The sequence below is a fragment of the Arvicola amphibius genome, chromosome 1 (assembly GCF_903992535.2).
Source record: "Arvicola amphibius chromosome 1, mArvAmp1.2, whole genome shotgun sequence".
In the NCBI taxonomy this organism is placed as follows: domain Eukaryota; kingdom Metazoa; phylum Chordata; class Mammalia; order Rodentia; family Cricetidae; genus Arvicola; species Arvicola amphibius.
Genome location: NC_052047.1, coordinates 151,350,754 through 151,366,938, shown reverse-complemented (window position 1 = coordinate 151,366,938; position 16,185 = coordinate 151,350,754). Strand labels below are relative to the sequence as shown.

At 43.4% G+C, this 16,185-nt stretch overlaps 1 protein-coding gene and 1 pseudogene across 2 annotated transcripts in view; both read right to left on the bottom strand.

Moving 5' to 3' along the window:
• Nucleotides 1-568: 568 nt before the first annotated feature.
• Nucleotides 569-1,270, bottom strand: LOC119802246 (annotated as a pseudogene).
• Nucleotides 1,271-12,465: 11,195 nt separating this feature from the next.
• The window catches only part of Atl3 (atlastin GTPase 3), a 42,675-nt gene continuing 38,955 nt past the window's right edge, over nucleotides 12,466-16,185 (bottom strand). For both annotated transcript variants that reach the window (XM_038326059.1, XM_038326068.1), the window contains exons 12-13: nucleotides 15,308-15,739; nucleotides 12,466-13,993 (exon numbers count right to left, since the gene is read on the bottom strand). In XM_038326059.1, coding sequence (XP_038181987.1) covers nucleotides 13,907-13,993; nucleotides 15,308-15,739 — 519 coding nt within the window. In that variant the 3' untranslated portion in view covers nucleotides 12,466-13,906. The remainder of the gene's footprint in view (nucleotides 13,994-15,307; nucleotides 15,740-16,185) is intronic.

The window sequence follows — 16,185 nt, the reverse complement described above, 5'->3', positions numbered from 1 at the left end:
CTGGGAGGAAGAAGGGCAGAGTTGGGAGATGCCATGAGCCCACCACTGGAGATAGACGTGCTAGAACTTTGCTGGTAGGCCACGACCTCATGGTGACACACAGATTAATAGAAATGGGTTAAATTAAGATGTAAGAGTTAGCCAATACGAAGTTAGAGCTAAACTGGCCAAGCAGTGATTTAATTAATACAGTTTCTGTGTGGTTATATCGGGGCTAAGCTAGCCGGGTGGCTGGGATGAACAAGAGGTCCCTCCTTCTACACAATGACTGTTAACTTCTTATAATGTTCTTTTCTGTTTCTTAAAAGCAGGATATGAGTCCTGGATGGTGGCATATGCCTTTAAATCCAGCATTCAGGAGGTCTAGCAGAAAAGACATTTAACTCTAAGCCATGTGTCCCCAGATGTCTGCATATATATTCCCAATGGCACACAGTATTTTACAAGTGAATGGATGGCCAAGCAGAGCCCCTTGCTCTGTGATAGGCCCTGGACTCCACAGAAATAAAATAAACTCTTCTTTTTTAAATGGGTTCAACCTTTTATTGGACGTGTTAACTAAAGAGGTTTAATCAAAAAGACCAAAGCCCATGTCATCATCAGACTCCTCAGATTCTTCCTTCTCTGCTTCCCCTTTCTTCTCCTCAGCTGGGGCAGCAGCGGTGGAGAGGGCAGGACCTGCTGGTGTGGCTCCAGCTGCTGGAGCAGGCCCACCAGCCCCTACATTGCAGATGACGCTCCAGTGTTGACATTAGTCAGGGACTTTGTAAACAAGCCAGGCCAGAAAGGTACAACACTGATACCAACTGCTTTAATGAGGACATTAATATTATCGTCCATGGCCGTCACCTCGTGGTTGTACAAGATGAGGGTGGAATAGATACAGGTGAGCTCAGAGATGGAGATTATGTTTCAGACTGCCGGCACGGTGCTTGTCACAGGAAGAAGTAAGGGCCTCACCAAAACTGAGCCTTTGAAGTGAGGCTCGTCAGACCAAACCCTAGTCTTGCCCTTGCTACTTTAAGAGAATACAGTGTGTAGCTCCCTCTGAGCCTCATTCTGTTCATCTATAAAATGGGTTGCTGATGCTATTAGGCAATGTATAAGAATATATTTCCTGAAGGAAGAGCTCATTAACCTGCTGAGCACTGTCTGCCACGTGGTAAGTCCTTGATCAGAATGTGTTAGTCACACGGGAGGCACATGGTCATTCACATCACAGATACTCACCTGTTTCTTGATAAGGAGAGTCAGCATTAATAAACGCCATTGTTTGATGTGCTCTACTCCTCAACCAACCCACTGCTGAACATATTGGGCTAGTGACTGTAAGGTCATCTTAACCCAGGATGTGGCTGGTAAGAGGATGGCTCATCAGATAAAAAACATTTGCCACCTTAGCCTCAACCTGCATTAGATCCCAGGACCTGGACGGTGAGGGAGAAGTGAACTCCTGCAAGTTCTCACCGGCACATATGCACCATGGCGTATAAACTCTCTCTCACGCACATGCTCACCCTCTCTCCCTCCCTCCCTCTCTTGCCCGCTCTCTCTCAGCTGTAATAAAATAAATAAAACAAATAAACCAAAGATGGAAGATACTTTGTACAGCAGCAGTTCTGGAAGTAGAATGCAGCATTAGGCAAGCTACAGCCCTATCACTGAGCTTTTTCCCCAACCCAGGAGCATTTTTGGAAGCCCCTGTTGGCTTCTACTTCTCCTCACGCTCTGCTTCTACACGGGCCCAGCTGTAACCTCCAGTGCCCATCTTTCCTAATATTGTGCCAGACACAAACAAAACAAATTGAATGGCAATAGTCTAGTCAGAGAGCTTCGAATTTTTACTTTTCACCCCATTCTGTAATATTCATCAAGAAGCTGTTATTTGGTGCCAGCACTGTCACTAGATGGTCCTCAACATGTCGAAACTGGGCAACAAATACAGGAAAGGTCTATTTAGCTCACGACTGTGGAAACTGCTTGGCATCTGGTGAGGTCCTTGGGCTGCCCCAAAACATGGCAGCAGCCGTGCACAGCAACACAGAACCAGGATGCTTTCTTGATGGAGCCTCTCCTCCCACTACCTACTAATGACAAAGGGTTTGGTCCATCAGTGAGGGCTCTGCCCAGTCATCTCCCAACAGTCCCACCTTTTAAATGCTGTCGACGTCTAGCACTGGGAATTCAGTTTCCAGCACATGAACTCTGGGAAACATTTAAACCATAGCGCCTGACAAGATAGACAAGATTCAATTTGTCCCTTGCCTGAAGTTTCCAGGCTTTTCTACAAACCCATTCTGCTTCTGGAAAAGAGAGTAGCAATACTTTTCACTCTGCAGTCTTTTCACTCTGCCTGAGTGGAAAGAGAAAAGCTTTGAAGAGGATGCACAGACCCCATGAGGAATCTGAGCAGGTGAAGAGGCCACTGTAGGATAAGGCAGGGGTGAGGCTAGCAGGAAAATGGTAAGCAGGGGCTGGCTGTGATGCCTATCTGCCCTACACAAGGACCAGAGAGCAGAGGCTCCTGGATAACAACAGGGAACATGTTGCTTAACAGCCAGCCAGAGCAGGCAATCTCCTCAGGGAATGGATCCTTTAGCCAACTGAATACAGAGTTTCCACATGTGTCCAGGTTGCTGTGGTAACGCTTGGTGAATATGCCAGTTCTAAGTTTCCCAGGATTTCATAAAAGACAAAAGTGAAGTTTTTCTTCCAAATCCCCTCCCTCTGAGACCCCCAAAGTACTGCTGTAGAGACCAGAGAATAAATCCTGGGTTAAATGCCCTGAAGCACACCTCCTGCATAGATGTGGAGCATAAACATCTCTGACCATGACCCTCAAAAGAGCATTCCAGAACCTTTCCCCTAGGCAGTGTACCAGGCTTAAGTGTCTCAATCTGCTGAGTGTGCGTAACTAGGGAGTGAAGTGGGTTCTAGCATTGGGCTGGCCGACAGTCTTTCCTTTGGTGACTCTGGTAGGAGCAGCCTGCAGATTATCATCTGTGACCTAGGTCTGACTTTTCTGAGCCTTAGCCCCTGGGCCAGCGCTGACTACAAAGGGCATGACTCCAGCCATACCATCCAAAAGCCTTCTCTGGAATGGAGATAAACATGTTTTTAATAGACAGGAGTTTAAAAAAAATTAAAGACTCTTTCCTCTGGTGACATTTAAGTGGGATGACATAAAGCTAGAGCCATTTGAGACTGCTCGCCTCCCCAAAGGCACAGGGAAAAACCATCTGCCACAGCAGACAATGTGTTGCACAGTGATAAGAGCCCTGTGGAGGTTTTTCCTCCAGTGTCTAGTGTGGGTTTTACACTTGGGCACCCATTGAAGCTGGACTTGCTTTAGAAGCAGCTACCAGGTAAGCTAAAGCAAGTGTCAGCATTGAAGAGAAGCCACAATTGGGCCCACACTCCTTACCTTCGTCCTAATGATAAGGGCAACAGTAATAGCCTAAAAGTATTGGATCTTCGTTTTTACTCCACCCCTTTCTGTCCCTCCCCCGCCAACCTGTGAAGAACCTCCTACTCACCTAGAATAACACTGACACAATCAGTAATCAGAGATGGAAGATAGAATGAGGGTTGAGCCCACCCAGTGGACTCCAAAGTATAGAACAAATCTTTCTTGGCTAGAATCATGGGGGCTGGAGATGGCTCTGTGGTTTAAAAACACTGGCTGTTCATCCAGGGGTCCTGAGTTCAATTCCCAGCACCCACATAGCAGCTCACAACTGTCTATAACAGAATCCAATGCCCTCTTTTGGTGTGCACATGGGCATGAAGACAAAGCACTCATATACATTAAATAAATAAAACTTTAAAAGAAAAAATCATAGCTCAATTGGTAGAGTGTTATCAGGGAGCCCTCCATAGATGACCTTTCAGACACAGTATACAACCAAAGGAAAGTCTTTATTCCAGCTGGAACTACTCTCAGTTATTCAAGACCCACCAAGTGTTTAGAGGAAGTGGTTTTTAAAGGCAAAAAACCACATCAGTTATCACATTGAATAGCTGCAGATGGAGGTTTTATGCAAGCAAGCAGTTTAACAGAAGCTAATTGGTTAGTGGGGGCAGGTGCAGAAATGGACAGCTTAACAGAAGCTAAATTAGTTGGGGGCATCCTGATCTCAGATTCCTAAAACAGAGTTGGGTAATTTTTTCAGAGCATTCTCCATCAAGGAGCCCAAATTCTAGTTAAACCTAAAATGGCCTAAGCAAGAATGCTCTGTCACACTGTCACTGGTTTTATGGGCATGAGTCAGGTGGTTGACTCCTCCTGTTCTAGGAGGGCATAATTGGTCCACAGGACCAGTAGTTTATCTGAGTTTATTCTATGTTTGATGTAGTTAGCCATGCAGTTGAGGATGCAGAGTCCCATCATTAGCCCTTTCAGGATAAGAATTAATGGTTGGCTATTGCTGACATTAAGGTGGTCGGCCATAAGAACCAGGTAAGCAGAGACGCATACCAATTATTTGATCTATGTTTCCTTTCTTCCCTTTCTTTAAGGTTTTCCCTGACCATGGCAAGGTATTCCCTAGTTACCACTGACTAGTTGACATAGAAACAGCAAGTTTCTCCTAAGCTATGCAAAGTCTTCCTTGCTTCATAAAAATGTCTAGCCCCCTTTAGTTCTATAGGACTACCTATGCAAAGGAATCAGCTTGGCTCTCCAGCCTGGAAATAGAATTTTCCAAATGGCCTAGGCCTAAATCTATCTGGAAACTGAGGTTTCTAAAGTTTTGGTTTCCGACAACCAAGGTCGAGGTGCCAATGGCAGTTGTACCAACTAATCCCGCCCCTACTAGGTTGGGAACCAGAAAGGGGCAAGTTCAACCTTTGTTAACATTGAATCCAGGCCACTATGACCTCTCCTCTATTCCCCATTATAGGCATCTACCTGGAATATAGTGCAGAGAAGTACACATAGAATCGGGGTGTGGTTTTGAGCTGGGGGCAGGCACGTTTAGTCTCTGAGGTGGAACTAGTATGGAGATGGGAGATGGCAGGATTCCCTTCACCATTGGGTCAGTGGCCTGGCAAGTTCCTGATAAGCTTGCAGGGACTTGGGATCGGAGTGATTAGGCATTTCTGCCAGGGAATGAGATAGGGAGGATGGGAGATGATCTCCCAAACATCATTTCAAAAGGAGTAAGCCCCTCCCTGTAAGGAGTACATCAGTCCCTGAGCAGGGCAAAGGGAAGAGGTTGATCCACTTTTCACCTATTTCCAGCACCAATTTGATCAAAGACTCCTTAAGAGTTCTATTCATTCTTTCTATCTGATCTGAGCTCTGTGACCTAAATGCACAAAGCAATCTCTAGTTAATATTTAACCTTTGTCAGATTTTGAGATACTTTAGCCATGAAGGCCAGGCCATTGTCAAACCCCAAAGCTAGGAGCAGCCCAAACCTAGACTGAGAAGTCTCTTAGTAACTATTGGATCATTCTCTATTCTGTCAGGTAGGCCTTCACCCATCCTCAGGAGGTGCCTATAAACACCAGCAAATGATTATAGCACAAACAATAGACCTGATTTCAATAAAGCACAACACCCAATGTTCCCCAGACTCGGATCCTCTGTGGGATCTTCCTTCCGTCTTTGGGGTTTAACTGAACACAGGTGGCACACCTAAAAGTGATGCATTTAATTTAGGCTTTCCAAATTTGGAACATAATACCTAGGTCTGAGAAATTCGGTCCTTTTTTGTGGCTCCTAGATCGGTAGTTTGGTGAAACTCTGTAACCAGTTGCCTTCTCAGACTCATGAGAAAGATGGGCTTGCCATCCAGCAACATTCACCATCCTTATTTATCTGTGTGTCCAGTTTGGCTGCACAGTCTCACCTGGGGTGTCTCAGGCTATCCAATAAGATGAACTCTAGCAGAGCTAGCAAGAATTGGAGAGTTCTGCCGGGTGGTGGTGGCACATGCCTTTAATCCCAGCACTGGGGAGGCAGAGGCAGGTGGATCTCTGTAAGTTCGAGGCCAGCCTGGGCTACAAGAGCTAGTTCCAGGACAAGTTCCAAAGCTACAGAGAAACCCTGTCTAGAAAAAATAAAAAGAAAAAGAACTGGAGAGTTCTAGGGTCACTTCCCAGGTAGCCAAATCAGCTGCTCTGTCACCTCTGGCTTCTGGGGAATCCCCTTCTTAGTGCCCTTTGCAATAGCCAATGGCCATCCTCTTGGGTAACCAGATAGCTTCTTAATAGGGCTGACTTCTTTATTTTCCTGCTGAGCTTAGCAATCCTATTTCCTTATATAGAGCCCCATGGACATGGGCTGTGATGAATGCATATTGGCTATCAGTGTACATGGTGATAGCCTTGTCTTTCCCCAGTGGAGTCCTTGATTCAAAGATAAAAGTGCATCTCACTGAGCTGAAGTTCTCCTGCATACAGACTGCCCAGATAGTCTCATCTTAGGTCACCACCTCTGCCCCCCTGCATAACTGATCCCATCTTGGGTGAAACTACTACCATCTGTGAAGAATACCTCATCTGGTATCACCACCATCAGTCAAATTAGGCCTGATTGATTGAACCAGGTCAGTCATGCAGGGGACCCATAGGGTTGTTGTCTGAAAAAAGTCTGGCAGGGTTGAGGATTGATGTCCTGTGGGACCAAATACAAAGTTGATCCAGAAGTAAGGCTTGGTATTGAGACACCCAGGTTTTAGACATCCATCTCTTGGGTACCTTCCTCAGGAGGGTCTCAACACAGTATGGGGTTGTCAGTAACACTTCGTGCTCTAGTCAGCTTCTTTTACCTGCAGGGCAGTAGCAGCTATGGCCCTATATGACCATCTGGTTGTGACAGAGACAAGTCTCTTGGAGAGATAAGCCACCAGTCTTTTCCAGGATCCCAGGTTTTGTGTGAGGACCCCCCCCCCAGGCAATGCCTCTGGCCTCGTTCTCATACAAGTAGAATGGCTTAGTAATGTGTTGGCGCATAGGGTCAGAGCAGACTCCAGAGCCTTTTTCTAGGCCTCAGTCTCAGTTCATTTCAAAGTCTGTGTGCTCCCAGTGTTGGCATAGAAGAGGTTGGCCAACTCAGTAAATCCCATTCTCCATAACTGGCAGTATCCAACTGCCCCCCGGAATTGCTGTACTTGGTTGTTTTGTTTTTTTGTTTGGTGTGGGAGTGGAGGTTTGCAGGGTGGCTGAAATGTCATGGGAAAGCATCTGTTTACTTTTCTCTAGGTTGTAGCCTAGGTATATGACCTGTAGGATGCACATAGGTATATGACCTCCATGCTGCCTTTGGACTTGAGAGCACAGTTGTACGCCTCAGGGCGGGCTCCCACGATCTTTCATGGGCCATGGTACAGAGGTTTCTTCCAGCCATGGCCTGTGGGCTTGAGAGTACAGCCACAGGCCTAAGGGCACAGCTGCATGCTACTTAGTTCTGCTTCCCGGAGTTGGAGAGGTAAGCATGACTCTCCTGGGTATCTCTGCCCATATAGGAAGTGCCACTATTAGGAGGTATGGCTTTGTGTGTTACTGTGGGGGTGGGTTTTGAGGTCTCCTGTGCTCAGGTTACGCTCAGGGACACATCACTTCCTATTGCCAGATACAGAACTCAGCCAGGTGGTGGTAGTCATGCACACCGTTAATCCCAGCACTTAGGAGGCAGAGGCAGATGGACCTCTGTGAGCTTGAAGTCAGCCTGGTCTACAGTACAAATTCTAGGTCAGACACAGCCAGGGCTGTTACATAGAGAAACTGTGGGCCAGGGGTGGGAAACAAGATGTAGAACTCTCAGCTCCTTCTCCAGCACGTCTGCCCGCAGACCACCATAATGATAGCGGACCTCTGTAAGGCATCCCAATTAAATGTTTCATAAGAGTTGCCATAGACAGTGTCTCTTATCAGCAACAAAACATGGTCAGAGAGGATTTTCCTGGGCCCTAGAACATCTCAAGTTGCACACCCTCTAGGAGTCCTCTCCAGCTGGTGTGCTCTTCACCAATCTTGGGATCCCAAGGGCCCTAAAGTGTCAGGATCCATTCTCTGGAGATCTTGCTGGGGGACTCCAAATGTTATAGGGAGCCCTTTAGAGATGACCACTCAGACAAAGTTTATATTAAATTGAAAGTCTTTATTCCAGCCAGCAGGGACTACACAAGTATTAAGGACCCAATGCAGTCTTTAGAGCTAGGGATTTTTAAAGGCAGAAACCACATCATAGCATCTCCCTTAGCAGCTAACGGGGAGGTTTCGCACAAGCAGGCAATTTGCCAGAAGCTAAGTTAGCTAGGGCATTTTGACCTGAGATTCCTAGAATAAAGTTGGGTTATCTTACATGAATTCTTCATCAAGTTCAAATTCTAGCTAAACAAAATGGATTCCACAAATATAAGATGGAGGAACCTCTGTACTGTCTTTTCTTCTATTACAATAGAAAGTCTGACGTCCTCATTCCATTCCCAACACAAATTAGGCATGGCACAACTTGGTTTTATAATCCCGGACAAGGCAGGACGAAGCAGAATCAAGCTTATCCTCAGAAACATATTAAATTTAAGGCCAATCTGGGTAACTGTTGACCTTCATTGACCTATGCCAACCTGTCTTCAAAATCCAAGATTTGAGGACCTTAATGGGGAGAACTAAAGTCTAACACTGCAGACTACTTCAATTTCAGTGTACATGAACATAAGAAAGCAGGGATCCAAGGAAGTCATTTGGGTTCAGAAAAACATGTAAATAAATAAATGCCAGTAAGCACATACTATTAACAAGAGCAGCCCTTTCCTAGAACTTCTCAGGACAGACCAGTTTAAAAACAACTGCCTGGTATGTACTACAGATTATATCTGGGAAAGCACAAAAACAAAGTAGAAGGCCATATCCAGACTCAGGGACATTGAGGACAGCACTCAGCATATCCTTTCAGCAGACTGGGTTCCACAGCTATGTTCCATCCAACAGGAACAAACATGTCTTAAAAATTGATTGCAAATTTTTATCACAGGCAGTATGAAATCATTTGAGGTAAAGTGTCTTCTGCCTTTTTTCCTGGCATCCCACACTTCCCCTAGGCATTGTTCATCATGTATCATGACTATGTTGAAGGACAATATGAGACTTTGACTCAAAGGGAACAGAGGGAGGGAGGGAGAACCCAGGAGATGGTGGAGCATACTTTTTAAGTTCAGCATTCAGGAGGCAGAGACTGGCAGATCTTTGTGAGTTTGAGGACAGCCTGGTCTACAGAGGGAATTCCAGGACAGCCAGGGCTAAACAGAGAAACCCTGTCTTGGAAGAGGAAGGGGGGAGGGGAGAAGAGAGCCCAGTGTAGTGGCATACTCTTATCCCAGCACTCTTAAGGTCTTAAGGCAGAGGCTGGTGGATCTGTAAGCTCAAAGCCAGTCCAGACTACATACTGAGCTCCAGACCTGCCACGGCTACATAGTGACCTTTCTCAGGACTGAAGAAACTCAGTACTACTTCCCCACTGGTCATCAGTGAAGAGAAAATATTTCAACACAGATCTCCCTCTATCCACCCCACTGTGAGATTCTATTTAACTACAGTTGGCTCTGGTTCCAAGTAGCCAACTAGAAGATACTGTAAACCTCAAGACTACACACTGCTGACTTTCAAGCAGCTGGAAAATAGCCTTTCCAGCTCACTGCTAAATAGCACTGTGGAGGGCTAAGTGAGCTGACCTGCCATTGCCCCTACCTCTGACCAGATCACCAATTCCCCTTGCCAAGCCCCATTCTGTCCTACGGGTCTTCCACAAGAAAGAATAGCAACAACAAACACAGGTAACATGACATTGTGATCTTTAATCCATTAAATGAATGTACAACCCAGAAAAGAAACAGAAATGTGCCTTAAACACAGAACAACATCATTGCTTCCCATTGCACTTCAAAAAATTGTATTGTTTTAAAGCCATTCAAAAGCAAGGATCTAGCAAAAGTTCTTATAACAATATATTTTTAAAGTAAAATTCAGGATACCTTGTGTATGTTCAAGATTAAACTCTTTTAAGGCTCACATCCATAACACCTTTGATGACCTGAACTAAAGAGGTTTGGGCATCAATGTGACCTTCCCTTGGTCTAAACATTAAACTTGCACTCTGGCACATGAAATTCTTTCCCATAGGAAGCATTTCTGTTGATAAGGGCTATCTTGTGATGTTCCTGCTGTGGGGTGCACAAGTGATTACTTTCATACTTATAATCCCATCCTTTGTTCATTACTGGTATTAGTACTTCAGGGTTTTCTGTGTATAAAAGATTTCAGGATCTGAAAGGAGACAGACTCATCTCTGTGAGTTCAAGGCCAGCCTGGTTTATATACTGAGTTTATATAGTGAGTTCCAGAACAGCCAGGGTTATATATTGTGCCCCTTTCTCAAAACAAAACAAAAAAAAAATTAAGGGATTCAAGTTGCAGTGCCCAACTTGGCTTCTTCAGAGTATGAGAGGGAATACTATCAACATTTGTTTAAAAAGAAATCCTAATTACCTGTTAGCGTGTGAGGGCAGGTATATAAGAGAAGGCACTATGACAGCTTTAAAAAGCTTGGACAATCCTCTAATTAAGGCACCCTGATGATTCTAAACATAGTAAACTCTAGATGAGCAGACCTGGCAGCAAACCTCAGGCATCTGCTCGAAATGCAAAGGGCACTTCCTGTCTGGGTACTCCCATTCCTAGATCAGTTTATTCTCCCTCACTCATCCCCACCCTCACCCACCCACCCACCAGTCACTTACTGGTATTTATAAGAGATGGATCTCAGGGCACAGACAAAACCACTGCAACAATCCCTAGATACAAAGCAGTCTGCTTCTTTCAATACACCCCACAGATTAATCTAAAGCATGAAAAGGTAGATGAGAACCAGTGTCCAAGATAGAGCTACAGTCAGTTCCCGAGGAAAACAACTGTATCCTACTACAACAGACCACATTGGACAGGGAATATTTTGCTAAATGATGCTGCTTATGGCCTTGTTCCTGACAAAAACTGTATTGGCCCCACATGCTAAGTAGAAGGATACGAAGATGTTGGTCACGTGATGAAAAAAACCAACTCCTCATTACATTTAAAAAAAAAAAAGACATGAACAAAATAGATCTTTTGATACTTCCCTGTTACTTTTGGGGGGGATTTTCTGGGGGGTTGGGGGCTTAGGCTGAAATTAACCTACTGAATTTTTGTCTCACTTACATATCCTAGGTACCAGTGTGTGACCTCCTAAAGAAACTGCAAAGAAAACACAATGCTTGTGCCTATGCATTTGTCTGCCTTAAGCGAGTGACAGAAAAGGCAAATTAAACACAAGCATTGAAAACAACTTGACCCAGGATAAAGCAAGTATCAAACAAACATCTGGCTGGAGCTGCACAGAAAAAGGAAAAGAGAAAAGGGAGAGAAGAAGAAAAGAAATAAAAGAGAAATTACAAGCATCCATGAACCAGATTTTTGGTACTCTTCAAAAGGGATGTATGACATTTATCAGCAAGTGATAAATCATGACAGAGACTTCTCAGCAAAAGAATCAAAGGGGTGATTGTATCCATTTGATGGTAAGAGGCAGACTGAAGTGTTTGACTTGGTGGATAGAGCAAATGCCTGCCATACACACAGCCCAGGGGCACCCCAAAACACAACCAAGAATATCTTGGCAACATTTAGTTTCTTCTAAAGTGAGTTATTTTTAATGAAAACCTCCATTATGTTCATAGGAATGTGTTCCACATATTGACAGGAGTGCAGAAATTAATATCTCACACACACACACACACACACAGAAAGCGTGGTCTGACCAGGGGGCACTGGTCTGATTCCTATACATGTCCCTGACCCACAAACAAAAGGCTGGAGGTGCTAACAGAATCTTTCACCAGTTATGAATATCCTCAGGACTATTTCTAGCCAATCATTAAAGACATTTTGCATTGAAAACTGTGATAAAAAGTTAACAATTTAAAGTTAGAAAAGAAGCTGGACGGTGGTGGTGCACGCCTTTAATCCCAGCACTCGGGAGGCAGAGGCAGGCGGATCTCTGAGTTCGAGGCCAGCCTGGTCTACAAGAGCTAGTTCCAGGACAGGCTCTTAAAAAAAAAAAAAAAAAAAAAAAAAAAAAACAAGCTGGAATTGTTCCCAGATGGCACAGCGAAAGGAAAAATTACTATGAACTTCAGGACAAGATAATAGGAAAATAGTAAAATGCTTAATATTAATTCAGGATTTGTTAAATGTTTGATTGGAAAACTTAGAATAAAATTCTGATATGGAAATTAAATGCAAGACTTCCTTTTTTTCTACCTTCCATTCATATTTCATGTACATAAATTTAGACTAGCTTTGGCCAAAACCATTATATCTCCTTCCCAAAACACAATTTCAAATTACCTAAAAAAAGTTATGGTTTCTATATTTGTGGGCATGTTTTAAGACTTAAATCCACAATAATTCACCACTACAAAATCAAAGGAAAAAAACTAATAGATAAAACTTTATTACATAATCGAGGTAAAAGTAAAAAAGGAAATTTTAGAGTCTGAGCAACTATCCTTCTTAAGTCAGTTATTAATAGTTTAGCTTTGATATTATGAACATTAGACAGTTTGGGGTCAGGCACAGTGGCACACAGAGGCACAAGGATCTCTATGAGTTCAAGGCTAGCCTGGTCTGTATTAAAAACTCCAGGCTAGTCAGTGCAACACAGACAGACACCACCCCCACCAACAAAAAAATAAAATAAGTTTGACTACAGTTTTAAACTAAAGTTTGATCTAAAGTAAAAAACTTTAGATCAGATTATTTGGTATTACCACTAAGCAACATGAAACTGAACATTAATTAAAATAAGTAATATTTGGTAATGTCTTTTCTCCACTGAAAACAACTATTTTTAAAAGTAACACATACATACATAAATATGCAGTGAATCTGACCAAGACACAAGTTCAAACTACAATTTTACCATGAAGTATCTCACTCATACCTTTTATTATGAACCACTGGCTTTTAAAGGACTGTTTACCTCTTTTCTAGAAAGAAGCTATAGGACTGAAAGTAAAATAGCAAGTTCAACAAAACTGCCAGCCTATGTAAAAGACCTTATATTCTCCAACACAGATTACTAAATGATTTAATTTTTTCCATATTGCATAGCAAAGATAATTCATATAAATAAGGTTTCTGAAGGATGGATGGTAGCACAGGTCTATATTCAAGCTACTCAAAAAAGCTAGAGAGGGAGGAAGAAGATGGAAAGCTCACAGCCAACCTGGAAACAAAGTAATTTAAAGACCTGAAACTACACAGTCAAGCAGGCTAGGGGACAGCTCCAGGCTAGGGCAACTGCCTATCTAGCATGTTGGGCACTAGGTTCAATCACCAGTACTGGGAGAAATTGTTTAAGTGTAATAAGTATTATTTCAGTTGGCCTTTAGTTCTGAGCCTTTTTCAAGTTGTGTAAACATTTGAAAAATAAATTTTCAAAGGTACAAAACTAAAATCCAAAAGAGAACTTGATCCAAAAACCGCATTTCCTGAGGCTGTCCTCCATTCCTCAGTCTTCACGGCTGCAGAGGCATGGTCTGGTCTTAAAAGGCACTATGTGGCACATCAGAGACTTAAAAGCTGCATTTCCATGTTTTCCTTTTAGCCCCACCCCCACCCCTTAAAGTGCACAAAGCAGAGAAGAGAGTAGCCTTGGGCTTGTAACAGCAAGAAAAAGAACTGCTTCCAAGACAAGTGGAACGGGAAACCACAGGAGAGGTCAGTTCATTTATTACAGTGCCCTGTCTCAGCTCTTCCAGGATGCTCTCAGATCTGCCATTCCTCTGGAACTGGACCCATGGTGGCATTAGCAGAAATCCAGGGGCTGACTGGGCTCTTGTTGGGTCTTGCTATTAAGATGCTATTGAGCTTTTTTATCTGTAGGTGGCCTCCCAACGATGGCATCCCTCACTGCAGCCTGGGTAGAATTGCCAATATGAGAAGAAGCCTGCAAAAGTCCATTTAGTTAATGTATTAGTTAATAAACTACAACACAGCATAAAAAACTAAGTCCTAGGTGATAACTTCTAATAGCTTTCCTCATCAGCGGTGAATGAGACCGCAGTGGTGAGAGGAAACAAGGCCACAGCTGACTCCTAAGAGCCAGCGGAGCATCTGCTCCTCTGCTGAGGTGGAGGCTTCCCCTAACTGATCTGTTTATGCCAGAGAAACAAACAAACTTGTACTAAAAACATACAAAATGACTGGTTGCAGTGGTGCACACCTGCAACACAATCTCAGCACTCAGAAGGTTCAGAGTATATGTTTCAGGCCATTTTGCATAACACAGGGAGCCCGAGGCCAGCCTAGACTATGGAAAGACCCTGTCTCAAAAATAATGTTTGGAAACTGGAGCTCAGCCAGGTGTAGCATATAGGATATGCATATATCCTTAGCAGTTGTAGCACTTAAGACCTCTTTAGAGGCGCAGATTCAGGAATTCAAGTTCATTCTCTTCTACGTTATTAAGTCTGAAACCAGTCTAGGCAACATAAAACTATCTCAAACAAACAAACAAAAAACCAAAACCCTAAATGGGCTAGCAAGATGGCTCATCAGGTAAATACTTGCTGCTCAACCTTAACTACCTGAGTTAATTCCCAGAACCCATATAAAGGTGAATGGCAAAAACTGACTCTGCAAAGTTGTCCTCTGACCTCCACATCCTGTGCTCTGGGTCTCATACCGCCACATTCACATATCATATGCAACACAACATACATAATATTAACAAATTTAAAGACTTTAAAAATAAAAAACCCTAGAAATTACATCAATCTCAAAAACCATTAGCAGCTGAGCAGTGGTGGTGCACACCTTTAATTCCAGCACTCTGGAGGCAGAGGCAGGTGGATCTCTGTGAGTTCTACCACTACAGATAGCCAGGGCTGTTACACAAAGAAACCCTGTCTCAAACCCACCCCCCAAAATATTTGCATTTTGGAGACATAAATGATGGTATATATGAAGATGCCATAAAGAACCCCACTATTTTGTATGTTAACCAAAACAATTAAAAATAAAAATAAAACTGCCCCAGGAGGAACAAAGTAGATCAAAGACTTTTTTTTGCATTAAAGGGTTATTTTTAGGCATTAAAACAAAATATCAGGACTAAATATTAATATACTAAAAAAGAATTAAATATAAAGCCCACCCATCAGAAAATGGGCTTAACCCCCTTTTCACTATGAAAATCTTCCACACTTTACAACATAAGCACAATCACCACAGACCCCCAGCCTCAGCCAGCATCACTCACCTGCTCTAACACATATGCTGCACCAGAGTCAATAGCTCCACCCAGCTCACGGTACTGACCAGAATACCTGATGTACCCCCAGGTAAGGAGTGCTATTAACAGCAGTCCAACCATACAGTTGAACAGCTGGGCCACAACCTCAAGCCCAATGAAGCCAGTGAAGCCCGAGGCTATGTACAAAGCTGCTATGCCTGTGAACAGAACTGCAGGGGTTCGGAAGGTGCTGAAGACATTCTTGCTGCCATTGTGCTTGCAGAAATTCTCATACAGTTCCTTGATTTCCTCCTCGAGCTCCTGCTGGTATCGGAAGCTGAAATCCTTCCCACCCATCTTTTTGGTCTTCTTAAAGTGGTCCAGAGCAAGTTGTTTGAATTCTTGGTGCTTCTCTTCTAAAATGTCTGGAGACAAATAAGGTTTCTCTCCCCCACAAACCTAAAAATGACAAAAACACATGATGAAAAGTCTTGTACATGCCAAATAAAAAAAGTAAAAAGACATAGTAAAGACTAGAATGCTCTTAAGGCTTTAGAAAAAAAAGCTTGGAAGTTAACTTCAGAAAATATTCAAGGGAGACTGAGGACATAAATCACATTGTAGAGTATTTGAGTATTTGCCTAGTATCTGTATGCACAGACCCTGGGGGTTCAATCTCAATACCATAAATATCAGTATGGTGGTGCCTATGTATTATTCCAACACTCCAGAGGTGGCTACAGGAGGATCAGAAAGTTCAAGGTCATCCTCAGCTACATAAAGAGCTTGTGGCCCACCTAGATTACATGAGATTCTCCTTCAATAAGAAGTCAGAAAAGGGGCTGGAGAGATGGCTCAGTGGTTAAGAGCACTGACTGCTTTTCTAGAGGACCTACGTTCAATTC